Source organism: Botrytis cinerea, chromosome 15 (assembly GCF_000143535.2).
Source record: "Botrytis cinerea B05.10 chromosome 15, complete sequence".
Lineage (NCBI taxonomy): Eukaryota > Fungi > Ascomycota > Leotiomycetes > Helotiales > Sclerotiniaceae > Botrytis > Botrytis cinerea.
Window position 1 is genome coordinate 1,937,286 of NC_037324.1, and position 27,124 is coordinate 1,964,409.

The 27,124-nt window shown below is 37.6% G+C and overlaps 5 protein-coding genes across 7 annotated transcripts; 4 read left to right on the forward strand and 1 right to left on the reverse strand.

Annotated features, from left to right (window-relative positions):
* Positions 1-1,546: 1,546 nt before the first annotated feature.
* On the forward strand, positions 1,547-4,146 carry BCIN_15g05580 (hypothetical protein). 2 transcript variants are annotated; one of them, XM_024697740.1, is made up of 5 exons: positions 1,547-1,788; positions 1,864-1,889; positions 1,954-2,398; positions 2,449-3,402; positions 3,471-4,146. In XM_024697740.1, the coding sequence occupies exons 3-5, from the start codon at positions 1,956-1,958 to the stop codon at positions 4,045-4,047; spliced, it is 1,974 nt and encodes a 657-aa protein (XP_024553556.1). In that variant the 5' UTR covers positions 1,547-1,788; positions 1,864-1,889; positions 1,954-1,955; the 3' UTR covers positions 4,048-4,146. The 2 variants fall into 2 exon arrangements, with proteins under 2 accessions (XP_024553556.1, XP_024553555.1); XM_024697739.1 differs by having other exon boundaries at positions 1,547-1,889.
* Positions 4,147-4,414: 268 nt separating this feature from the next.
* Positions 4,415-5,778, forward strand: Bcych1. The gene is made up of 2 exons (XM_001549672.2): positions 4,415-4,892; positions 4,985-5,778. Exons 1-2 carry the CDS (start codon positions 4,745-4,747, stop codon positions 5,407-5,409), a joined length of 573 nt encoding a protein of 190 aa, XP_001549722.2. The 5' UTR covers positions 4,415-4,744; the 3' UTR covers positions 5,410-5,778.
* Positions 5,779-12,060: 6,282 nt separating this feature from the next.
* Positions 12,061-14,390, forward strand: CND9. Its single transcript, XM_024697741.1, has 2 exons — positions 12,061-12,696; positions 12,843-14,390. The coding sequence occupies exons 1-2, from the start codon at positions 12,634-12,636 to the stop codon at positions 13,947-13,949; spliced, it is 1,170 nt and encodes a 389-aa protein (XP_024553557.1). The 5' UTR covers positions 12,061-12,633; the 3' UTR covers positions 13,950-14,390.
* Positions 14,391-14,727: 337 nt separating this feature from the next.
* On the forward strand, positions 14,728-18,535 carry Bcsec27. The gene is made up of 7 exons (XM_024697742.1): positions 14,728-15,058; positions 15,232-15,316; positions 15,371-15,402; positions 15,451-16,303; positions 16,351-16,766; positions 16,813-16,976; positions 17,024-18,535. Exons 1-7 carry the CDS (start codon positions 15,041-15,043, stop codon positions 18,030-18,032), a joined length of 2,577 nt encoding a protein of 858 aa, XP_024553558.1. The 5' UTR covers positions 14,728-15,040; the 3' UTR covers positions 18,033-18,535.
* Positions 18,536-18,753: 218 nt separating this feature from the next.
* BCIN_15g05620 (hypothetical protein) lies at positions 18,754-21,405 on the reverse strand. Of its 2 annotated transcripts, XM_024697744.1 has the most exons (7): positions 21,196-21,405; positions 20,601-20,734; positions 20,421-20,544; positions 20,152-20,358; positions 19,725-20,099; positions 19,294-19,664; positions 18,754-19,232 (listed from the first exon to the last, which is right to left on the reverse strand). In XM_024697744.1, the coding sequence occupies exons 2-7, from the start codon at positions 20,614-20,616 to the stop codon at positions 18,928-18,930; spliced, it is 1,398 nt and encodes a 465-aa protein (XP_024553560.1). In that variant the 5' UTR covers positions 20,617-20,734; positions 21,196-21,405; the 3' UTR covers positions 18,754-18,927. The 2 variants fall into 2 exon arrangements, with proteins under 2 accessions (XP_024553560.1, XP_024553559.1); XM_024697743.1 differs by having other exon boundaries at positions 20,601-21,405.
* Positions 21,406-27,124: the final 5,719 nt, after the last annotated feature.

Here is a 27,124-nt window from a genome sequence, read left to right on the forward strand (position 1 = left end):
CTTCTTACTAGTCGTAGGAATGGATTCGGATCGCAACTTTTTCCATATCAATCTTCGAGAACAAAATTACTCTTCAAAGCTTTAACCTTAACCCTCATTGATTTTCTCTAGTTTGAAAATTCTTTGAGTATCTATGGGTAAGCTACTGGGAATTTCCATGAAACGCACCAAAGACCCTGGTATTCAACGTTCGTACTCGCCATGAAATATCAGTCGATAAAGATCAGAGTGGATAACCCAAAAGACTTATCACTATCAGCCGTAACTAGGTAGTCCCTCGAGACTTCACACAGAACACCACTTGCTTGTGATTTTGCTCATTCTTTTATTTCTTATTGGGTATCGTGGCCGCCGATATACGGCGTCCAACAATCTCAGTAATTAACAAGCTTAACTCGAGTCTTAGCGATAGATGGGCATTGATCATTGAGAGGCCTAATGCCCTTAAGAAATGGAGGGTTGTATGTGAGAACCCTTATAGAATACAGTCTTCCATAGCAAATAGTATCATAAATGGTTACATATTACCTAGGTAGGTCTGTTATCGTAAGATCTTACCTTGTACAAGAGCAATCTTTAAGGGTTCGAGAATCGAGACTGTAAGCGATAGACATGGTTACACAAACGAAAGGAGAAGAAAACGTGGCAATTCCGAGCCTGCGAACAATTCAAGTGGAAGACTCGTTTCGATTGTTTGATTCGTGAACTATCGATGCCCCACTGTAGTTCTGCAGCTTCGTGGAGCACTCTGTACGATTCTCTAAAATTTGATCCAAATCTGCTGATTTCTACGGCTTACTCTGCAGGTGGGGAATAAATCTAATAGATCTTGACCACAGCACTGGAATCCTAGGCTCGTAGGCGAGCCGTTCGACAAGATAAACCACGCATGTTACCGTCGGCAGGTCAAGTGTCTCATTTAACTTTTCGACTTTGCAATCTTTTTGGCTTATTTTTCTTATTTTTCTTATTTTTCTTATTTTGATTTAAAAGATTTAAAAGATTTAAAAGATTTAACTATTAATAAACATTAAAAGTTGAAAAGTTGAATAAAACACTTGATTTATATAGTCGACTATAATATATACAATTTTATACTTTTATAGTCTCTTTTATATAAGTGCGATTCTAGATTAATCCTAAAGTATTACTCAATTGTTCAATATGAGTAAGTTCAGAGAAATATTCCATTTTAGAATACGTCATCTAAGTTCAAGAATCATTTTATTATTATTTGCTTGTCAACTTTAAGATCTCGACTTCAATACACATTCTATTTCGTTCATTGGTCGTCCCCGGAAGAATTAATCAGTATCCAATGATATAATAGTTTCCATATTCATGTTTGTTAGATTTTGTTATCGAATATCCACAGGGACCCATATCCTTAATCTCAATTGGCCTCTAGTTCTCTTATGCAACGACCGGGTAGATCAGGGCTCAAAGTGGGCTCCTTTTCTTTCAGGTGTTTGCGCCGAGTGTACTATTGGCCATCCCCCGGCAAATCCACATTCTGTCAAAATATCCTAAGGATACACTTGATGCCGAGTTGTCCGATATTCAAACATGGCGAGATTTCAATCTAACATGAATCAATTATAGATCCTGAAATGTTAATTATTGTACTGAAGCTTTATCAAATCTAGTACTGACATAGGCTCGCACCAGAATGGGAAAGCTTCCGCCATGAGATCTCCACTATGTCTTCCCTTTTGGGAAAATATTCTTCTCAGCCACGCCGAGATCCAGATACCTAGACTTCTCTCAAGAGACAATTTTTGTTAAATAGTTAGCCCCCAATCCCATTTATTTCAGTTCACGCCTCTTTTGACCTTCCAAGTCCTGTCAAGCTCACAGATCTAGAGAAGGAAATTACTCTTGCAAATCAGGTAGTTCTCTCAAACCCTTGACACCATCCCGCTATGTTTCGCGACTGTTACTGATAAATTATAGCCATGAAGACTTCGCCTTCTTTAGCGGCTGCCGCTGCTGTCTTGGGAGCCGTTTCAGCACAAAGCACAGTGACCTCAACTTTATCCCCGGCCACAACCACTGTTTTATCAACCGCCACACCAGCTCTTTTCAGTAATGAAGTGGTTCAATTGACTGATGGCGTTCTTGAAAACGTTGCTGCTGCCATCAACAATGAATCCATCTCATCTCTCTTCGCCTTCGACTCTGACTCCACTGCTTCGAAGAGATCGACTAGAGCCTGCAAACTTCTTCCTGGTGATAGGTTGTGGCCCATTACTTTGATTTGGGATATTTTTGACATCCTCCTCGGCGGTGCTTTGATCAAGTCCAGTCCTTTGGCCGCTGTCTGTTACCCAGAATGGCCTGAATATGATGCAGCTAAATGTGCATCTATCACAGCTGACTGGTACTTTTCAGAATTACAGTAAGGCTCACCCAAATTGGATACATTATCGGATACTAACTTCAACACAGCGAGGCTGATCCAACTTCAATTCAATTGCCGCTCTACCAGGGTCGTACTTGCATGCCTCCTGGATTTAACTATACAGACACCTGTGAGCAAGGTGGCTACCCCAGTTATGTTGTCAACGTCACGAATGTGGCACAAATCCAACTCGCTGTCAATTTCGCAAGAAATCTTGACCTTTCCATTGTAATCAAGAACACTGGTCACGATTTTAACGGTAAAGCATCTGGCAAGGGTGCTCTTACCGTCTGGACTCATCATCTCAAAAACAAAGCCTATTTACCAAACTTTGTAGCTGCTAATGGCTATTCCGGACCTGCTATCAAGGTTGGTTCCGGTACCTTAGTTTACGAGGCCTATGAATATGCCAAGAGCTTGGGAGGTACTGTAATTGGTGGTGAAGCTGTCACTGTAGGAATGGGTGGTGGTTATATTGCTGGTGGTGGTCATTCGCCTTTGAGCAGTTTGTATGGCATGGGATCTGATCAAGTCTTGGCCATGGAAGTTGTCCTTGCCAACGGTAAATTTATCACTTGTGATTCCAAAACCAACTCCGATGTCTTCTGGATGCTTCGCGGTGGTGGTGGTAGCACCATTGGTGTTGTGACATCTCTTACCGTCAAACTTCTCCCCAAACTCGAAACTACCACAGTTACCTTCAATTTCACTGTCGCAGATACTCCCGGTAACGACTCCTTTTGGGCAGGTGTTCAAGCTTATATTGACAATGCTGAAACTTTCGTCGATGCCGGTACCTACGGATATTACTACCTTGGAGCCAGCGCCTTCGAAATCGGAACCGATGTTGGTGGTAGTGATGCTTATTATTTCCGTATGGAATCTTTCGTCGCACCAAACATGTCAGTTGCTGAGACTCAGGCACTTCTCAAGCCTTGGTTCGATGTTCTTGACAGCAACAATATCACATATAATCCTTGGTACAATCACGCTGACAACTTGTAAGTCATTCCTAGCTTTTCTGTCTTGTTCACCATCATAATTTAACCATACTAACAATCATTCCTAGCCACGATGCCTGGGTTGTTTCTTTCCCAGAAGAATATGTCGGAACTGATATTGTCAAGACCGCTTCTCGCCTTATGCCTCGCTCTGTATTCGAGGACGACGACCTCCGCAATCAAACTTTTGCCGCTCACAAATCTGCCGTCGAGCAAGGTTTCTTCATCGCTGGCTTCCACATCTCCGGTACCGGTATTGCTGTCGACCCACCCACTGATTCTGCTGTCCTTCCTGCGTGGCGTGAAACCATCATGCACACTATCGTCGGCGGTGAATGGGAAGCCACTAGCACCTGGGCCGAGATCGAGGTCGTTGTAAAAGCCGTTACAGCCTTCATGGATACTTTCCGTGCTATCGCTCCTGATTCCGGCTCCTATATGTCGGAAGGTGACCTTATTGAGCCTAATCAAACACAAGCCTTCTACGGTGCCAACTATGATAGACTCTATGCGATGAAGCAACAATACGACCCCAACGGTGTATTCTTTGCTCTCACTGCTGTCGGATCCGTGGATTGGGAAATCCAGACTACTGATCCTATTCCATATAACTGGAACACCAATGGTAGACGTTGCCCAGTCTAAGGAAGATGTCTGGAAATATTGTATATAGAACCCAAAAATCGTTTGTAGATCGTTGACGAATAGATTGATAATATTAATGATAATGAATCCTTTTCTTCAATGCCTAGCCATTTGCAACTTTGCGAGTTTTGCTGTAAATCATCACAACCTTTGAATGATCCCGCTCCTTTCAATGGAAGAGAACAAATGGTGACCAAGCAATAAATGATAAAGCTGCATCCATCTCTTCATATACGCTTTGGAGTTCTCCAGACTAGCATTTGCTAAAGTGTCTGTCAATCATTGATAGGTAATGGCAAGTCTCGGCAGAATATCCCAAACCTTTATATTGAAAGTACATTCATTTTCAACATTTTAATTGTTCTGAGAGCATAACAATTGACAACTGGATAATACTAACGACAATTGTCATATTTTATTAAGTAAGATATAATGGGGTTGATTTATACTCCAATTTGATGTAAGGTGTTCAATTCTGGCATCACATTCTTTATTTACGACACCGCGAAACCGCGAAACCGCGTTCCCTCAACTCCACCCGTACCCCTCATTCCCTTTGGTAATTAATTATTGAACCACCACATTACCCAACACCCATATACATTCTTACCACTATTTGACTTGATATCATATTGCCATAGTTGTTCTTCTACCATTGTTCCACCAATTTCGCAAACAATAATCAGGGCAATCTCCCATGCGCAGAATGTCTACCATCACAATTGGAAACCTACCCCGTCTGTCCTCAAAAGCTCTCTCCGACATCCTTCTTTCTCACGCTTCGTCGAACCTGGATGCCTCTTCTAAGCCGGAGAATTTAGCTATTATTGATGTTCGTGATGATGGTACGTCTATCCCAGGCACTGTTTCTTGTCTCGAAAGCATACTGCCATTTCTTTAATCATTTCATATCACTGACTTCAATCTACTCTCGCAGATCACATAGGCGGCCATATCAAACATTCTACCCATGTACCATCTTCCACTCTTGACTACAAGATCCCCGAATTAGTTCGGAAACTTAGAGATAAAGATACGGTTGTATTTCATTGTGCTTTGAGTCAGCAGAGAGGTCCCAGCGCTGCACTGAGATATATACGGGAAAGGGAGAGGATTATGGGCGCAGGCGCCGGCGCCGGCATGAGCGCGGGATCTGTTGGAGAAGCTATGAAGAAGAATAGAGAGGCAGTCGAGAATAAAGCTGATGACGGGGAATGGGAGGATGTTGAAGAGGCTTCTGAAAAGAAAGAGCAAAAGGTATACGTTCTAGACCAAGGATTCGTAGGATGGCAGGAGATATATGGCGAAGATTCACGTTTGACAGAAGGATATCGGAAAGAAATCTGGGAAAACGGTTTTTGAGATGAGACTAAGGAATGCCACCAACCAATACCATGCAATAAACCACTTTTACGCACACATCCACGAGTCTTCGTGGCATAATACACCCACTCTTTATACTTGAAACTGAAAGTTCTCTTTATTTGAAGGAGGGAACTTGTTTGCTATATTTAGCTCGCGGCATTCATCCAAATTATATTCCAGTCGAATTCGAAACCAGAGGTTGTAAGGTAGAAGCGGTGCTTCTACCTCGTTTGCTGGCTCTGCCCCCTCTACCTCTCTTACCAAGTTTATTTATTGCCTTCTAAATTGTTCCTTCTTCTAAGACGGAAAGATTCTAGTTTGGAAATGTCAATCTATACTGGCTAGAGATCCTTTGCATCTAACTCACACCGTTGACGAAAATACATGGCTTGTAGTTGAGTGATTGAGATTGCTGAGAATCATTTGGCAATAGTGTGATTCATACAGAAAATTGATCGCCCGATTATCTTGTGGATTGCGCATGCCTATGGTCTTAAGCAAGTTGCCGAATTGATTAATGGGATGGGTACACTGTATACCATCCGCGAGCTGTGTAGCTGATCCCATCGGTGGTGTGCTATGATACTCGAAGGCTTGGTTCGTGAATTGAGACACCCCCCTCGAGTTTTTGACTGTTTCTCGTCCCAAAACCTCCAAGAACATCAGGAATCTAATAGGTGTCTTATCAGCTTCAAGAGTCCTCTCGAGGTGATACCGCAAGTTACCGGAAGGCTTCACATAACGTGGTCGAGGCTGTGTAACAAGGCACATATTAAAACTGTCAAGTAGTTGCTCTCTTGATAGATATCTCCCTAGTCTTGTTTAACAATTCATTATCTCTGTTCAGAGACGCTACCTTCGGATGATCAAAATCTGGCCATAATGAAAAGGCGGCATCGTCATTCATCAATTTGTGAAACATATCAACTGCAGACTCAACAAGTGGGAGACCGTTGGCGGCAAGACAGATGAGGAATCGGAATAGGTGAAATTATGTTTGAATCGATTTCTCCTTGTCATGCATCAATTTTATTATGGGTTTCTCTTCACTTGGAGAAAATGAAGGTCTGTATGTGTTTCTCAAAGCATCTTCATTTCCTCTTACCACCACATCATCCGTAGAATGATAGATCACCTTGAAAACCGTGATGTTGCTAAGTTGCGCTGCCCTCTTGATCAACTTGTTATTCGGTTTGGCTGAATCTTGTACCTTCTTCCAATATCTTTCAGATATCGGTCAAGGAAGACAATATTTATATTTGATGTCTTGAACCTAGCGACGGTCGTGATCTGTCAAAAAGTATTATGGGATACTTAATGCGACTCGGAAGAAAGGCTTATTACCTTTTTGCTATCACGATTTACTTCAACTTCCATTCTCAGCGTAGTCGTTTCGTGATCCTCTTTTGAGAATAAACATAAAATTTCTCGTGTGCGAATTGGATCACATTCCCACAGCAAAAGAACAATATCTTGGTTTATGTTCTTGCAGTAACTAAGATATAGAGAAACGCTTCACTCTCGTGTTATGATATTACCGTTTCCAATCCAGGCTTTCACAAAGAGCATAAGTTTTTTCTCATCCAACTCTCAACAGTTGACCAAAAAAATTCACTTGAGAGTGACACGTTTTGTACCGGCGTAACAGTGGCCTTGAAATCCTCGGAGACTGTGTTGAGTCTTACAATTAGACTCTTTTGCGAATGACCACGTCATTGTTCTGACATTGACCCATGGAAGCTTTAAGTTAAGGAAATGAGAAACTCCATCCCATTCACGCTCTTGAACACCGCTCAATAGCCACGCATAAGTGTTCGCCACACTTCATGCATTTACGCGATTGCACCACTCGTAAAGACGCCGGCCAACTCAACTGCGACGTCTTCTAAATTGCAAGCCGGCATTCAACACTCCCTCATACTCGAGAAGCTATGGAGGCGCAAATTTATCTATTATAAATATTTGGAAGAGAAACAGGAAAGTCCAGACCAACAATGTGAGGTAGGAATGGATGATCCGCGTTGAAGTCGAAGTTTGTGTAAAGAGGCCCGCATCTCTTCGCGGTCATAACTTGATAAGCGCGATGAAAGGTCTAATCGTCAACATTTGGGGTGTGTTACGATACGGTCTAGCTTGCACCTCTATAATATCTAGACGAAAGAGGTGACACAGTGTTCCAGTTGCGGCAAAAGAGGCATGATGGCTTGTAGTTGAGTATCCTCAAAGGAATACAATGGGAAATGTTTTTGAATATCTTTTGGTGCAGCCGCATACAATGAGCTCTGTTTAAAGCGTGTAACTGCCAACCTTTGCCAGTGTGGATGATAGAACGTGTTGGATTTAGTAGAAGATAGGCCTCGATAATCCAGGGCTGCTGTATTAATTCAGATTAAGGTGAGGCTTTCCAACATATCAACGACTGGGAGTGAGAGTTTACGAACCCCCGGCAGAGAAGCACAAACAGGTGTAAAGAGTGGGACGGTGTTCTTCAATGTTCTGGTAAGATTAACCTTTGGTTAAAATACAACTTACATCTATGTTCAGAATTATTCTGAGCCGTCAACCCGCAACTGTGCCTTGGAGTCTTGCGAGTCACAATTTGGAAGTCTCGTCTTGGTAAGTAGCATCCGTTAGCTTCGCTCTCCTCATGCCACCGGTGCTTATTGCTAAGGGTTTCCAGCCAACTCAGATGTTGACCCTCACTAACTCAAACCTTGGTGATGATGATAACATTAACATCCTGTTGTTACTCGGAGGTGTTATCGACGTCGGCTTGAAGAAGAAATTGAGAATTCCTGTGCACACCAACCCTACTTTCCTTGTACCAAGTCTGAGTAGTGGAGTTGAGAGTTTGTTCAAGACCGTATTTGATGCGGTGACTTCCAGAGTTTGCGGGCTTCTTCATTCTGGCATGCAAAAAGTCATGCTGCGTTAAAGGCAAATCTTACCTTCCATAAAAAAATGCGACCTCTTTCGGTGTCCCTTTATGGACTTGGGAGGATAAGGTTCTTCTCTCACATAAATAAAGTTCCTTGAAAATCAAAGCATTTCGATCTCCCCCCTTCATTTAGCGAGTCCCGTCACCAGAATACACGACTGCAAATTGATTTTGATCAAGCGTCGCGTAGGGCAGAAGAACGGGAATCCAGGAAAGTCTCTAGGTCAAAAGTAGAAAACGATTGAGACGTTGATGGAGCCATTGCAGTGATATTCAGTTGAAGTTGAAGATCGAGGATTGATGGAGACGACCAAGGACACTTTGTAAAATAAGAACATTCCAAAAATTGATACCCAACGTAGTCGATCATTGAAACAATTGGATGAAATTTTGTATGTTTGTCAAAAAAGGAAATGTCTCTTAATATGTCCACGCTTAAATACTTGACAGCCAGAAGCATTTCAAATGCCCCGGGACAAGGACTCGTTATGTTTTTGATATGCTTCACATTTATTGTCTAGAACAGTAAGATAAGAGAAGGAAGTGTCGTCCAGGCTTCGCAGATTTGGTGTTGATCACCAATATACAAGAGCATGTGGTGTGTGTGACATGTGATTGGAGTTTGGGGTTTCGACACGAACGGGTCTCTGATAGTCGGAATTGCACTTTGGCCATCAAACATCTGAATTGAATATCTTGAGTGCAGTCATATACTTATCACAATCAGAACACTGCATTGATACTGAATGCTGTGTTGTCGTCAATCCATGTAGGGCTTGAGAGCTTTTAGCTAAGAGCTCTAGATGAAATGAAGAATGCATGAACAAATACGTAGATAAAGAGTCAATTGGCCAAGCGGATTTGTGTTATGGATTGAAACATATGGCCCAACTGTAAGAAAGACCCCCGAGGTTCCGTTGCCAATCATGTGTTTGCAGGTGATAATCACAATGTGCGATCCAGTCCCGTCATGTCGGTGGTCAAAAACCTTGTAGATCCACTATCGTGGGAATTCAAAATTTCCGCATTGGACCATAAAATAGGAAGGAGAGAAATTGACACGTGTTAGACATTATCATACCGAGTAGATTAGGACCCATCGGAAAAACTCGGATTGATGGATCGCAGTAATTAATGACTATTCAAAGACGCAGACCTCTCCACATTGACTGTCAACCCCATGGGCAAGAATGGGGCGGCCTGCGTTATCTCTTGGTGTAAGAGCTAAGGTACGGAAGAGAGAATTAGGTATCGCGAGATTCCCCTCATGTACGCCGCCTCGTGAGTAACCTTGGGGAGAAATCTCACTTGGTAATCGTGATTCAGAATTTCACGAGGCATATCTTGATACAACAGCGACGGGCCGTCAATTCCTAACCCATGAGAGAATCAGGATAGATGCATTAGCCGTGAGGGGAGGCAAAAGAAAGGAGTTGAGGCAAGAACGGCAAAACGACGTACAGGAGCACTCTAACGCGATAGCACGGCCGAAGGAGGGATTAATACTTAGCGCGTGGTCACCGAGAGCTGGTCGCTGGGAGATGGCGCGAGACGCTGAGGCGGGTGGCTAGGAGGCTATGTTGGTTGACAGGCCCGATGCAATGCTGTACGAAGGAGAAGTGATATATGGTAGGGAGGGAGTAGTTGCCATGTCACATTCAACGTTTCTGCTGTATTACCTGTGAGCCAAGGCACAAGACATGTCTTGATCGGCACAATTGGCGTATGAAGAGAGGCGGCTATTGCGTTTACATGTGTGTGAATTTTTGAAAATGTTGAGGATAATTTGGGAGGTACTCAACCGCCGTGATGATTATTATGAATAATATTACCGGTCGTCTTCGGCAAATTGGCGTGCAGGTTTCCATTCGGGTCCGGGAGAATGTGAAGACGGGATGGGGAATTTCCCAACATGAGCTGATTCTACGTCTTTCCCTTTCCTTTCCCTTGTCGCCATCGTCTGTATCTCTTTCAACCGTTGGCCATTTGCGACGGGCGTATCATGTCGTTGATGGTAAGTTCAACGTTGTGTATAAGTGGACCTAGGAGGGTTTTAACGAAAAAGGACCGAAAAGGAGAGAACGGGTTCCCGGATAAGTTCGTGCGGGTAAAGAGTTGTTGTTGTAGAGAATGGCATGATTTTTCCGGACAAGAATTCACGTTATACATGATACATCATACATCATACTTGATTGGAATCGAGATGGTGTCGTTGATTACCTGAGCATGTGGGAAGATGAAGACATCGTGAGATTCATGGTGGGGCTGGTTATCGTCACAATCGCACAGCTTGCAGAGTACGAAAAGGTGGATCAAATTACTGGGGTGGGCAGTGGGCAGGGGGCAGTGGGCAGGGGGCACTGGGCAGATGAAAACAATCTATCATTGCCGTGCCCGGTGATCTGTCCCATCTGTACCATCTGTACCATCAATCTTACAGTCAATCGACCAAGAAGGACCACGGTGCTACTATCCATCATTATCAAAACAAAACCGCAAACACACACTCGGACGTTTGAAACTCGACCATGAAAGTGACCTCATGATTTGTATTTCTCTGGGTTGGGAGATCGTAGACACATCCAAGACACTCACACTCACACTCACACTCACACTCACACTGACACTGACACTGGAACTCACGATGTCTCTCTCATGTTCGGATAGGTGTATCTGTGAGAGTTGAGAGTTGAGAGTTGAGAGTTGAGACTCGAGAGATGCATCCATCTACGGCGGAGCAAGCATGCAATGAAAACGAAGAAAGTCTAATAATTGTGAATGCTTCACGTCCGGGTTCTTGATCATGCTCTCCTGAACATCACATCGCAGATAGACAGGTTTCATATGTTCGTTGTGATTCTTCGTCACCTCAGGCTCTGGCAGATGCATTGATCCGACTTGCCCGGTCTGGACTCTGGACCATGAACCCAACAATTGACTTAATGCACGCTCTTAAACTTTGGCTTGATCATTGCCCATAGCACAACACTTGGCCCTTGATCTTTTATCCCAATAGCGTAATTATGCGTGTAAATCACCTTGTTATTCGTAAATCGGATCTTGCACCCTCAGTCACAATCCATCATCCATCATCCATCATCCATCATCCATCATCCATCCTTCATAATTCATAATCCATTTGTGCCAGCCCAATCCAAGTTATCCTCGACCCCTCCACGTCTTCGATCCCCTCAATCCCCTCGATCCCACCCTTACCGTCCTCTCCATTTCTTCCCCACTACTCAGTGCACCCAATAAAAGTATCCCCAGCTTTGGCTTTGAAACCGCAAGACTGCGTCATACTCGCTCGCGCTCTCTGCAATCAGGACCACTCTTCGTATCAAATCGAAGATGCGTTGCTTCGTACCGGCACGTCGTCGTAACTTGTTTGAATCCGCCTTCATCCTCTCCACACCTTAGCGAATCCATCCCAAAGCTGGAGTCAAGACATCTGCATGTTGTCTGCCATGATTCAATGATGGATGGATCATCTGCGGCATCTATGGTATCGATGGCCTCTCTGGCCTCTCTGGCCTCTCTAGCATCTCTTGCTTGCCAATCATTGGTCGCTCTTAGGTAGCCTTGCTAGGGGGCCACTAGCAACGGCCCTCTCCTTCCTCTAGTTTCATCCATGTTGTTGGTGTACCTACATCGTACAGAGTCCTGCAAGCCTGCGGAGAGCACAGCTTTGGAAATCCCTCGTTTCTTTTGCTTTCCTCTAAAGTATCTAGATGTCTTGATATCTTATTGGCTGATCTTTTTCAGGTACATCTCAATACATCCAATGAAATTACTCCCCCGCAATTAGTCTCTCCATCAGCGCAGACTTCCTTCCCTCCTCCAATCCGAGATAACCTCCTGCGTAGTATAAGCCAAGATAGTGGTTACGAAACTAGCGACCTTGCTTTTTTGCTTGACTGGACTATGCTATCGATTCCCCCCTGCGCCCATTTTTGCCAATATACACCTAGGTATTCAAATATATAAACACCAGCTGCCTCCCAAACTTCTCCTTTTCTTCATCATAATCTTTCATCCTTTTTAATAGCTTTTCGTGTCCTACTACAATTTATCTTTACAACACCATTCGACACGCTCATCAATTTGACTCGCAATCCACGCCTCACACCTCCATCATACCCCGCCATTATCAATCTCAAACCAGCGCTTCACGTTAACAAACAGCATCACAACATCACAACATCACTGCCATATCACTTAAATTCACAATAAAAATAACAAACCGGGAAATTTTTAGAACCCATCAGTCATCATCTATCATTATGGGTTTAAAAGCAGTTCATTTCGGTGCCGGCAACATCGGTAGAGGTTTCGTGGCTGAATTTGTGAGTTAATATTTATTTCCATCTTTGACTTCCCAATATTTCAGACCTAGGTCTCACACCAGTCTTACTTTCGAACCTTTTAAACCCCCATGAGCCATCTACCGTGACACACATAACCTTGAAATATATACTAATATCACTATTAGCTTCACAAATCCGGCTATGAAGTCGTCTTCTGCGATGTCATGGACAGTATCATCACAAAATTACAAACCACCCCTTCATATAAAGTCATTCAAGTTGGAGCCGAGGGTACAAGCGAAGATACCATCACCAATTACCGTGCGATAAATTCGAAAACACATGAAGCCGATGTTATTGAGGAGATTCGTACAGCCGATGTAGTAACATGCTCCGTTGGCCCGAATATTCTCAAGTTCATTGCACCAGTTATCGCTAAAGGTATTGATGGTCGAGCCAATGATGCAACCCCCATTGCAGTCATTGCTTGCGAAAATGCCATTGGTGCTACTGATACCCTCGCCCAACACATCAAGGGTGACCATACTCCAGAACATCGTCTAGAGGATCACCACGAGCGCGCACGATATGCAAACTCAGCCATCGATCGTATTGTTCCAGCTCAAGACCCAGATGCAGGTCTTGACGTCAAGCTCGAGAAATTTTACGAGTGGGTTGTTGATCGCTCACCTTTCCATGATCACGAACCTCCAGCGATTGAGGGAATCAAATGGGTGGATGATTTAATACCATATATTGAGCGTAAACTCTTCACCGTCAACACTGGACACGCTGCTGCTGCATACCACGGGTACTACCATCAGAAAGCTACAGTCTACGATGCTCTACAAGACGCTAAGATTCTTAAGGAAGTCCACAAGGCGTTGGAGGAGACAAGCAGTCTGATCGTCGGCAAGCATGGCATCGAAGTACAAGAACAAAAGGATTATGTCGACAAGATCATTACTAGAATAGGAAACCCACATCTAGAAGATGCAGTGGAACGAGTTGGTCGTGCACCCCTACGAAAATTGAGCAGGAAGGAAAGATTTATTGCTCCTGCAGCCGAACTTGCGGAAGAAGGAAAAGAATTCGGTGCATTATTAGACGCTGCTGAGATGGCTTTCCGTTTCCAGAACGTTGAAGGTGATGAGGAATCCAAGGAATTGGCCAAGATTATGTCGGAAAACTCACCAGCACAAGTTGTGGAGAAGGTCTGCGGGTTGCAGTCGGACCATCCATTATTCCCTCATGTGGTAGCCGTCGTTAAGAAGGTTCAAGCCGATGAGTAGAGTAGTGATGTTAATGTTTTCTTCTTCTTTTTCTTGATGGATTCTAGGCTGGCGAACGGATAGGCATGATAGGGATGGATTGGATTGGATAGTGAGCGATACTCCTGGCGTGTTATGAATACGCAGTACGCTTTCGACTTGGAATGATAGTTGCCTACAGATGATAGTATGAATGGAATAAACGAAATACCAGATTCAACGATGTTTACCACTTGGCCGTTCTGAAGAATTGAAAATGGTGCAAATACATATGTTGGAGAGGGACAGGATCTCCTCTCCATATTAGCAATCAGTGTAAAGCATGGAAATTTGTAAAAACTTCTCGATACTCGATATCATTGAGAGAGGTGGATTGATGTGTTGATTCTTTGTACTTCTTTTTGGCTCATCTATTGAGATCAGAACAATCAGATATAATGCCAAATGACCGAGAACTCATCACTACGTTTTGCTTTGTAGGAAAATTGCCCTTCGACTCCCTTTCTCAGTGAATGTAGTATTGACTTCTTCCCCCTGCCCCCCCTCTGAAGAATACCGGAGGATGGGATTGAAGATCGAGGGTAGGAGATAACAAGACAGCAAGAACATGATTTAGTACGTCAATATGACCGATTCGATTTGGAGAACTAGCCAAGAAGAAATTTTGACTGATGCGCATTTGAAGTACGCAATTTCCATATTCTGTTGGAACTGATATTGTTATTGATGTTGATATACAAATACTTTTTCTCCAATTGTTGAAATCGTTACTACCACTTTATTTTCTTTGTATTCTGGGGATGTGAAATAAGGTTATTAGACTAAACCCAATTGGCATTAGTCCGTATCATTCAAGCTGCCACATCTCGAACTCCAAAGGAGCATTGAAATATATCGAGGGACAACTTTGAACTCCTGCTATTTTTTCCCCTCAACCAATTATTCTTCTAATACCACTCCAAGAGGTTTGAGCGCAATATCTTAAATCGCCCGACTTCTGCGATTGAATCTACACCAGAAGACACCGCAGAGAAACCATTTGCGAACCCACTCAATACGTGCGCTGAAAGCCACAGTATTCCTTTTTCTACCCCCCTTACTTTTAATTCAAAATGAGGTTGGACGTAAAGGTAAGATTGTTTCCCTCTTCTCCCAGTAATCTGCGATATATGTACAGCTGTCGAAAGCTATGATTGCTTTAGCTGTGCCCGCGAATCAAGGTAGCATCGACAACCTCAAATTGAGGGAGACGATTGTACTTGGGAATATGTCAACAGTCACTAATTCGATTTACAAAACTCAGAGGCAGTTGTTTGCTCGATCGGAAAGAGTCAAGGGAATCGATTTCCACCCAGTCGAGCCATGGATTTTAACAACTCTTTACAGCGGTATGTTTACTGGCGCATTGGATGGTTTGAGGATGGAGCATTGATTGTTGACAGGTCATGTTTACATTTGGTCCTACGAAACTCAGGTCAGTAGCATCAATTTTTGAATGCCGCCTCGTGCTGATAATCTCCAGGCCATTGTCAAAACATTTGAGTTGACAGATGTCCCTGTCCGAGCCGGTAGATTCATTGCTAGAAAGAACTGGATTGTTTGCGGTTCCGATGATTTTCAATTACGAGTTTACAATTACAATACTTCGGAAAAGATCACCACCTTCGAAGCCCATCCCGATTACATTCGCGCCATCGTCGTTCATCCCACGCAGCCTTTCGTTTTGACCGCCTCTGATGATATGACAATTAAGCTGTGGGATTGGGATAAGGGTTGGAAATGTGTGCAGGTGTTTGAAGGACATAGTCATTATGTTATGGGGCTAGCTATCAATCCAAAGGATACGAATACTTTTGCATCGGCATGTTTGGATAGGACCGTAAAGATCTGGAGTTTAGGATCATCCACAGCAAACTTCACACTAGAAGCCCACGAAACGAAAGGTGTCAACCATGTGGATTACTACCCTCAATCCGACAAGCCATATCTTCTCACTACTTCAGACGACAGGACAGTCAAGATTTGGGATTATACTACAAAGTCTTTGATTGCAACTTTAGAAGGGCATACAAGCAATGTTTCATTTGCATGCTACCATCCAGAATTACCCGTCATCATTTCTGGTTCCGAAGATGGCACAGTCAAAATATGGCATGCAAATACATACAGATTGGAGCAGTCCCTAAATTACGGATTGGAGAGAGCTTGGTGTGTCAGTTACCAAAAGGGTAAACAGGGAGTTGCTGTCGGTTTTGATGAAGGTGCGGTGGTTGTAAAGATGGGTCGAGAGGAGCCTGCAGTATCTATGGATAATTCTGGAAAGTTGATCTGGGCTCGACATAGTGAAGTTGTCTCGTCTATTATTAAGGGTGGAGGTTAGTATTTACAAGTGATTACATGGTCATTGCTAATTTATTCGTAGATGCTTCAGTAAAGGACAATGAACCAATTTCCTTGCCTACGAAAGATCTCGGTACCTGCGAAGTATATCCACAAACTCTCCTCCACTCTCCAAACGGCCGCTTTGTATCCGTATGCGGTGATGGTGAATTCATTATTTATACAGCACTTGCATGGAGAAATAAGGCGTTTGGCTCGGCCTTGGATTTCGTTTGGGGTTCGAAAGATAACAGCAATGATTACGCGATTCGGGAATCAGGAACCAGTGTGAAAATCTTCAAAAACTTTGTGGAGAAAAGCGGTGGTCTTGACGTTGGCTTCCAAGCTGAAGGTTTGACAGGCGGTGTTCTTCTCGGTGTTAAGGGTCAAGGTGGCATTGGTTTCTATGACTGGCAAAGTGGTGGACTTGTTAGGAGAATTGAGGTTGAGCCAACAGAAGTACGTATGTCTGATGTGGGAATTTAACAAGAGCTGATTGGTATAGGTTTACTGGTCCGAAAATGGAGAGTTGGTTGCCATTGCGTGCGAAGATACTTTCTACGTCCTTCGATTTTCGCGAGAGAATTACATTGCGGCTCTGAATGCCGGGGAAGTCGATGATGATGGAGTCGAGGCTGCCTTTGAAGTTGTGACAGATATCAATGAAACGTATGTTCAGTCGAGCTCAATGCAGATCGGATGCTAACAAAAATTAGTGTACGAACTGGTGAATGGGTAGGCGATTGCTTCATCTATACAAACAGCACCAACAGACTTAATTACCTCGTTGGTGATCAAACCTACACCATCTCTCATTTTGATCAACCCATGTATTTGCTCGGATACATCCAGCGCGACTCTCGCATTTACCTCGCTGACAAAGATGTCAACGTCACTTCTTTCGCCCTTTCTCTTGCAGTCGTTGAATATCAAACTTTAGTCTTGAGAGATGATATGGATACAGCTGCAGAAGTACTCAGCACGATACCAGGAGATCAACTTAACAAAATCGCTCGTTTCCTCGAGGGTCAAGGACACAAGGAATTGGCACTAGAGGTTGCAACCGACAGCGAACATAAATTCGAGCTGGCTCTCGCATTAGGCCATCTTCCAATAGCTCTTGAACTTGCCCGTGAAGCAGATGTCGAACATAAGTGGAAGACAGTAGGTGATGCCGCACTTGCTGGTTGGGATGTTGCACTTGCAGCTGAATGTTTCAAGAATGCAAGAGATCTTGGTTCGTTATTGTTACTTCACTCAAGCACGGGTGATAGGGAGGGGCTTAAAGGATTGAGTGCACAGGCAAGTGATGCTGGTGCACACAATGTTGCTTTCACATGTCTTTGGCAATTGGGAGATGTTGATGGATGTATTGAGCTGTTAATCAAGACTGGCAGAGCGGCAGAAGCAGTCTTATTCTCACAAACATATAAGCCAAGCATTGCCGTCAAGACTGTGCACGCATGGAAAGCTCAGTTAGAAAATGACAAAAAGGGTAGGGTCGCCAAGACAGTTGGTGTACCCGGTGAAGATGAAGAGCTTTTCCCTGAATGGGAAGAATATTTAAGGTTAGAGCAGGAAGGTAATGAGAACCTTATCGATGTCAATGGAGATGGGCATGATAAGATTAATGGCGATGGACCTGACCCGGACGCTGAAGCTGTGGAAGAGGGCTCATTAGAGACGAAAGAAGAAGATGAGGAGGTAGAATCCGCAGAGGAGTAGTTGGGTGGTCCACAAATATATTAAGGACGAGTTGATTTTTGGGAAGTTTCTGGAAGGTGGCTATAAAAGCAGCTGTGGAGTAAATGACGCATTTGAAATAGAATTAAAGATTTATTACTTCTAGGCCCAGTAGTTATAGTGAAGGGGTGATTGATATTGCTGCCTGAAATGAATGGTGAGTGGGAGCTAGAACAACAGGAACGGGAACGGGAAGAATGGGTAAATTGAAGGGGCAATATAGTGGAGAAATTCTCCTCGTCGGGTTCCCTCTGCAGTGTTGACTCTTATGTAATGAGTTTTGTACCTAGTGGTAAAAGCCCACCTTGAGGAACCCGCCTAGGCGGAAAACTCTTTGTATCTTACAGCTCAAGGTGGAAATGCTGGAAGTGCTAAGATGATTGACGGCCTGGGAATCTTAGAATTATAAGTCCAAAGTTTGTGAATTCCATGTATGCTGTCAGGCACGTTGAAATAAGACAAAGTAAGTGAAAACTTTGGAGCGAGCCGGAAGATAAATGGACAAGCGAGAAGATTCCTTGAAGCATAGCCCATTGCTCCATGCTGGAATCGAGGCGCCAGTGAGGTAATTGGTAGCCCAGGGTGGATTGGCCAGAGAAATGCTTTTGATCGGGAGTATGGGCACTTGTAAAGCAGACGGGCGAAGAAGCTTTCAACATGTTCAGCTCAATTTGTAACACAAATCTATAGATCATTGATTTGATGACTCTGAGATACAGCCAGTGAAATTGGGTTGTTGGCTGCCAAAACTTATTATTGCTATAATCACATTACATAACCACTGCCGCTCGTCAGTGCTCCCTAAATTTCCTAATGACTGACTCAGCTTTTCCTTTGCATCTGATCTTGGACGCGGAATTCAATGGCCCAGAAAAATTCAGACTACGATTTGCTTTTCCTGCCACATCAGTAATGATGATGGAATCTGTGCGGCAGCAAATGCAACCAAAATTCGAAATTGTAGATTATAACCTTCAGCGAAGATTGAGCGAATTTGGAGTTGGACGTCGGGATCGAATGTCTTAATCATTGAGGTTGATTCGAGAATGAGGAGTCTTTGCTCTTTTGTTAATATCTTGTCAAGATTTGATATAATGTTGCTTTTATACGCGGCAGTGGCAATGGCAATACCAAGAACACCGCCTAGTATTCGAAACTGTGTTATGGAACTAACAGCAACGGCTGTGAGGCATGACCCAAAATTAGTCAAATGTCTCTAACAGGGGAAAGAAATACCAATTACCTTTATCAGCAGGTTCAGAAATAGAATATGGCGTGATTAAGAGCAAAGTCGAGAGATTAATGCCCACACCAAAACCTGCAATTACTTGAAATCCATATTGTGATACCGGTACTACCTCGGAAATGGTTAGTGTGGAAAGTAGAGCGAAGCCGACTACCTGTAAACCAGAACCTATCATGATAAAAAAGATAGGTGGCACTTTAGCTTTTCCAGCCACCACGGTGGATACTATTGACCCAACAGGGCATAATAGCGTGAATGGAATGAGCCGGAAAGCTGCATTGAGAGCCGTGGTGTTGTCAACAACTTGGAATCGTTGAGGGAGTTGGAAGATGGTAACAAAGTATGGAATACCCAAGAAAACTGCATTACTAGAAAGAGAAGGGTCGCATGTTAGTTTAAATTGTTGATCCGATGATGATGAGACTTACAGTATCATTCCAATCCAAATTCGGCTAGTCATTAGCCGCCAGGGGAATACTGGCTCAGCTGTTTGTGACTCTAAGCTCACCAGTCGCTCCCAGAAGACAAAACAAATCCAAGAAATACCGGATATTGTTAAAAGAACAACTACAAATGCAGATCTCCACTCGTATAATTGTCCAGCTTCTTCGAGCGCTGCGACTAAGAGAGCGATAGCAACCAGCAGTATTACAGCACCGAGGAGATCTACTCGTTTAAAAACATTTGTTGAAAATAGCGATCTAAATCCAAAACCTTTGGACGTTTCGTCGCGTTTGTGATTGGGGAATTTAGCAGGGAGATAGAAGACAATAGCAAGAGCGGAAAGAGCTCCAGCTGGCACACTACGAATCTCTTAGTCTTTGAAAAAACAGTTTGATGGAGGATGAGACTCACTTCAACAAGAATACCCATCTCCAAGTTTTGGAATGATTGAGTGCCCCGCCTAATACAGGCCCAAGTGAAAATGAAATTGAGTAGACAATTGATATAAAAGTTGTATATCTCGTGTACAAATTCTTGGGCACTAGCTCAAAAAGTATTATGTTACCGAGTGCAAAATTGCCCCCTGAACCAATCCCCTGAAATGCTCGAAAAAGTATTCTTTGCTGTCAATTAGTCCACTATTTCTTTTCCGTCTGTTCGACTGGAGACTGGCAACTTACAGCTGTGTCATAGATTGAGAGATTCCACAAGCTCCTGCAAATATGGTAAATAAACTGATAGAAGTAACTGTGCAAAGCTTTCTGCCAAATATGTCACTGAGCTTGCCCCAAATCATAAGCATGCCTACCCAAAATTATCAGTATGTGCTATTATCATTTGTTCTGGAATATACAACTTACTGACTTCACCCAGCATGTAGGCAGATGCAATCCAATTGACTTCATTGAAGGAGTTCAAGTCGTCTGTGATTGAAACCAATGAGGTTGTAACAATTGGAATTTCAAGATTGGTAATAAAAAGAGACAGAAAAATTCTGAGACCAATCAGTACTTTTTGCTTGTTCTTGTAATGAATAAAAGAGAAGAGTTTCGAACGCAGCTGTTATTATGTGAAGTCTTGCACCCTTTAGATAAACTGTAGATGGTTGACTTGATACTCCTTCGTGGGCAATGTCATCGGCTTGCGACGTATCGCTCATGGATGGATCAGATTGAGACACGCTTGTGACTTGTGTCTGAAAACCAAAGGTTTCCTTCTCTACACTCAACGCAACAGTTTCAATATATTCGCTCATGTTAAGAACTTGAAGGAGTCAAAGGAAAAATACCCTCGAAAATTAAAATAGGCTATTATTTCAGGATCTGAACAAACTTTTGATGAATCGAGTTGTAAAAAAAAAAGAAAAATTAGAGATTGTAGCTTGAAGATGACCCAGATAAGTGAGATTGAAATACTGAAGAAAGATTTCATCAAGACTACTTGAAAGTAACCTACATATGTTGTTGATGTTGGTGGCTATATCTAACCAATCCAACCCTCAGAATTGTCCCATGAGTATATTCGACAGACCTATAGTAGCAGCGCCGCCAACAAAACTTTCACCACCAACAGTTTTCGTTGTTGGTTTCGTGTACGTTCTTCAGATGATGATATATCTTCTGAGTAAGAATGTAACACGAACCAAACCAATGGTGCCCAATTATCTTGTATAGATGTAAGACCCCCACGTAATCCTTGTCTTAGGTTGTGTTTGATAGCAACATTTTATTTCAGCTTATAATATTATTAATACTTGTCTACTGTTATTCATTTCCAAAAATATCACCTGCTAGTAGTAAATTATATTTTATTGTCTGGTGCGAGATTAAAGTGATATCTTATCACGTTTATCTTGGTTCAAGCTAATTGGCTTGAACTAAGCGATACTTTATTATATAAGAGATAAAGAGATTTCTTAAGAATCTCTTTACTCTTTAGTTTTATTATCCTAGTTCTTTAGTTTCTATGAATGTACTCCAGTATGTGATCGTAATACACTTCTCTCGAATAAAATCATATAGGCTTTTCTTAGAGATGATTTCATTCTTTTCTTTATAATTTAATATTCTAGATATATTGTTTCAAGTATGACTCTCTACAGGGTATAATGGGAAGTATAGAATAGAATAAGAGAGTATTCGTAGGGCAATTACATTGAGTATTTTAAAACTATTTATAAAAGAAATAGTTCTGACATAAGCTAAAACTTTTTATTAATATTAATTAAGACTAGCTTTCTCTATTCTAGTATTTATATGAATTATATTTTCAATATTTCTTTTTGGGTTTATTATAGTATTCTATTATATCTAATATCTTTATAAATCTTTTGAAAATATTCTTTATTAATGGTTTGATTAATTCATTTGTTATTATTTTATTAATAAGAATGTAATTGATATCGATTTTTTCTTTTTATTTGAGATTCTGTATATAGTAATATATTATATTAATGTGTTTTGATTTATTAATTAGTTGTACATTTTTAATTAAAACTATTACTTTTTGATTATTCTCTTTTATTTTAATAATAGATTTGTTTTCTATAATAAATTATTTATATCTTATATCTCGAAGTATTTAAATTAATTATTAATTTTGTTTTGTTATAATAAATTAAGTTATATATTCTAATTTGATTATTAATATTGATATTAAATTCTGCTTTCAATTCATTCAGAATACTAATCCTCCTTTCAAAAGTACAATTATTTCTAATATATTCTTTTTATCAATTATATTATTAATATAATCTATATCGAAATAAATTACAAGATTTCTTACTCCTTTTGGTTCGAATCACAATTTATAATTAATAATTGTTTATAAATATTATATAACTCTTTTTAATTAATATATATAAAAATCTATTAAATCCTTTATATATTAATTGAATTTATTTAATTCAAAAATTATATCAAACCTTGAATATACTATTGTATATATCAATTCTTCAATTATACAATTATATTTATTAAGATTTATTCATTTATCATTCTCTTTTATTGATTGAAATGTTTTATAGCTATTCAATAATATCGAAATAGATTTGGAGTTTTCTTTTTTGAATTTATATTTGTTTAATACTTTTTTCAAATATTATTTCTAATCGATATATAAAATCTTAGTCTTTCTATTTTTAATAATTCTTATATTTAAAAGTTTCGAGTTCTCGATTTCCTTTAGATTTTTGATTTTAAATATAAAAATAAACTATTTGCTGAATTATAAGATATCATTTAAACTTTGTATTACAATTAAAAAATCATTGATATATAATAATATTATAATACCTCATTCAAAATAAATAAACAAATATAAATCAGTTAAGCTTTATACAAAACCTCATTTGATAAGTTATTTCTTTATAAAATCATTCCAATCATATATAATTTATTTCAACTTATAAAAACTCCAAAGGATTTCGAATATATACTCCAACTTGATATTAATATTCTTTAATATAAAAAAAAAGATTTTTTCTTTTAATTCTGCTTCAATAAATATATTCTTTATATCAAAATAATATATTTCAAAATTTTGGAATACAATTAAAAATAAAAACAATTGAATAATAGTAGATTATATAATAAATACAAAAATATCAAAAAAATCCATTCTATATTTTTATATAAATCTTTTCACAATTAATTTAACTTTGAAATATTCCAATGATCCATTTATATTTAATTTCATTATAAATATTTATTTTATATTAACCAAATTATTCATTTCGTTATTATAAATCTATCACTATATTTTATTCTTTTTCAATTCTTTAATCTCCTTATTAATAATAATCTATTATTATTTTTTATAAATTAAATTATTTATAACTTCTTTATATATCTTTGGAATCGATATATCCTTTGTTATTATATTTGTAATAATTACTTTTGAAATGAATATATAATTATTATTCTATTATTTTATAAAGAATTTTTGATTAGGTTTCAAATCTATTATAATAACAAAAAATATATATAGATATTTGGCTTTTTGAAAGTCTATTTTATTATTTTATTCTTTCAATTTCTTTCTCATTATTGATTTAATATATTCCATTTTATTTATTGTAATATCTATTGATTCAGTTTGTAATATTATTTATAGAATAACTATTTGTAATATAATTATCAATTGTAATTATATAATCGATTTCAATTTAGATTCTTCAATATTTATAACAACCTTTGATTTAATAATTCTAATAAATATTGTACACATATTTACAATAAGATAAATCTGAAATCTTTTTATAAATTGTTAATCTAATAAGATATTCTATATTCCTTATTCTTTTATAAAATCCCTTTTTGAAATAATTAAATACAATTTCAAATCAACCTTTCTATTTAATAATCCTTCAAAAAATATATAATTACTCATTTTTATTATTATATATTTATTAAAAGTATATATTTATAATTGTTTTATTATATAATTATTATATTTAACAAATATACTAATCCTTATTTAATCTATTAATTTGTTTTAATAAATATTATTAAAATAAAATATCAAATCGATATAAAAATAATACTTTGATTTTTATATTTTGATATATACAATTAATAATATTATTTTAGTTTATATTTTATATAATAATATTTGTTTTTTCTTTATTAATATATTTATATTTTATTATTGATTATTTGAAATCTTATTATAATATTATTGAATTTCAAATTCATTTATTTATAGTTCTATATATATTCTATTTTTTATATATATATTCAATTCAATTATATAATTCTAGAATTCAATAAATATAATTAAATCCTTTAATATCGCCCGAATATTTAATTGTATTGTTTGAATTGTATATTCTGTAATATCATTCTAATTCGAAATGTATATATATATTGATTATTATTATATATCTAATTTATTCTATTATTTTTATAATACCTTTTCAATTTCTAAAGTATTGTTAATTTGTGTAGTTTTTATTAAAAAGTTATTCTTTTGTTTTATATAAATTCTTTATTTCTCAAATTTTATAATAATATTATTTTTCTTTTTTAAATATATTATTTAAATCTTTTTTATTCAATTGTATATTATCTTTATAAAGTATTATTTCTTTTGAAAAGATATTAGGAATGGTTTTGAAATATTAAAAGAAATGAGAACTAATAATTGTTTTTTGTATTTTATAAGAATAGTACTATAATATTTTTTTATTTTAATTATTATATATATTTTATAAGGTTTTAGATTAGCAAATAGTTTAATATTCTTTTTTAATATTATTATAAGGTATAGTTTATTCAAGATTTTATATTCTATATATTCAAAATATTAATATTATAATTAATATTGATTTAATCGATTTTATCTTTAAGTTTCCATTCGATCCATTTTGCTTTTATTATATATAATATCTTTTAATTCTATTGAAATTTCTTTCTCTATCTCTTCAATTGGAAATACAATATCGAAATCATTTTTGATAATATTAATAATTATATAAATATTATAGAAGTTGTTTATAAATAATAAGATTTTTTTATTTTTATAAAAATATATTTTTTTATTATTGAAAACTTTTTTAGTTTTAAACTCTTTACAAAACGATTTTACAAATAATAAACTTACTTTTAGTTTTAGAATATATAATATCTTCAACTTATATAACTTTTTATTTCATTTAATTTCTACTATTTTGTATTCTTTTGCAATCAATTCTCCCTTTTCAATCTTTATTTTTTTCAATGTTAGAAATAGCTTTAAATTAGATAAAAGATGAAATTGATTAATTATATGTAATGAATAATCAATATCTATAATTCACTTTTTAATATTGTTATAGAAAGATATATATACAGATTTATTTGAAAGATAATGGACTTCGTTTTTATTTAATACTTTTATAATAATATAGTTATAATTATATGTAGAATAAAAGGATAAACTGTTTGAGAATAATTTATGGTTTTTTTAATTAAATGAAGTTTGATTTCTGAATAAGGAAAAGGATTTCTTAATTGGATTTTTTTTAATATAAATTTTGATATCCTTTTTATATAAACAATTATATATTATATAATTAGATTTATTGTAAAAGAAATATTTTTTGAATTTATTAAAGTTATATAATCTTCGATCAAAGTTTCAATAATAAATTTTATCGAATCCTCTACAATCTTGGCATCCCTGGTTTTGTGTTATTATAGTTATTGCTGTATTTCTATTATTATTTAATATAATAGTCTTTTTCAAAACAGTTATTTCGTTTATGGTACAAATCTCCTCAAATTTGATTATAAAATCGAAATTCTGAGTATCGATTGTTTTAATAATAATATTGAATTGTTTTGGAAGGCTTTGAATAAAAAAGCCAAAAACAATATTCTCAATCAATATATCTCTTTACCTTATTTTTGTTTTAACAATCTTTTTTCGAATAAAATAGATCTCAAGCTAATCTTTCTTAATTATAATACTATCCTTAAGCTTCTATATAATGAATCGAATAAACTTGTTTTACAATTCTTGAAAAATAATATATTTATATTTCTCTTTTAATTTAATTTACTTTATATTGAATTTAATAATTTTTTTAATAAACTTGTTATCTATATCATTAATATATTGAATAATAAAAAATTCTATATCAATTTAAACTTTCTTTATTTTATATATTACTTTATCGAATTCAATTATTTCTAAATTGATATGGAATATTTTGTATACAATTATATTATTAATAATAATATAACCCCAACCTTTCTATACAATATAAAGTTTTATCATTTTAAACTATTATTATCAATTCTTTTGATTGAGAATTGAAATCTTTAATAATTTATCATTATTCTTATCTACCATAATAATCGATTTTCCAATACAATCAATAATATTATTATTGAATTTGTTTTAATATATAATCTCAATTGAATTACAGATTTCCCTTTTAAATCGCATTTTCTTTTTTTTTAACATAATTTGAGTTTTCATTGAATATAAATATAAATGATTTTGAAAGAATAAATATATTTATTAAATAAATAATAGATATATATATATACATTATTAAATAATTCAATTTATTATATTTTTAAGATCTTTTGGATTTCAATAATGAGAAACCTTTGTTTTAACTTTTTTATAATTAAATCTTTACTTTTTAATGATTTTAATAATCTCTGCTTTTTTAAATATCAGTTTTTATTTTCTCTTTATATTTTGTATATTCCCTTTTTTAATTTTAATTCAAATGCAAATTCGGATTTATAACTTATTTCAAATATAACTTTTTATAAAATATAATAAAAAGTATAGGGTAGAATAAGAGAATATTTGTAGGGTAATTACATTAAATATTTTAAAACTATTTATAAGAGAAAGATCTTTGATATAAGTTAAAGCTCTTTATTAA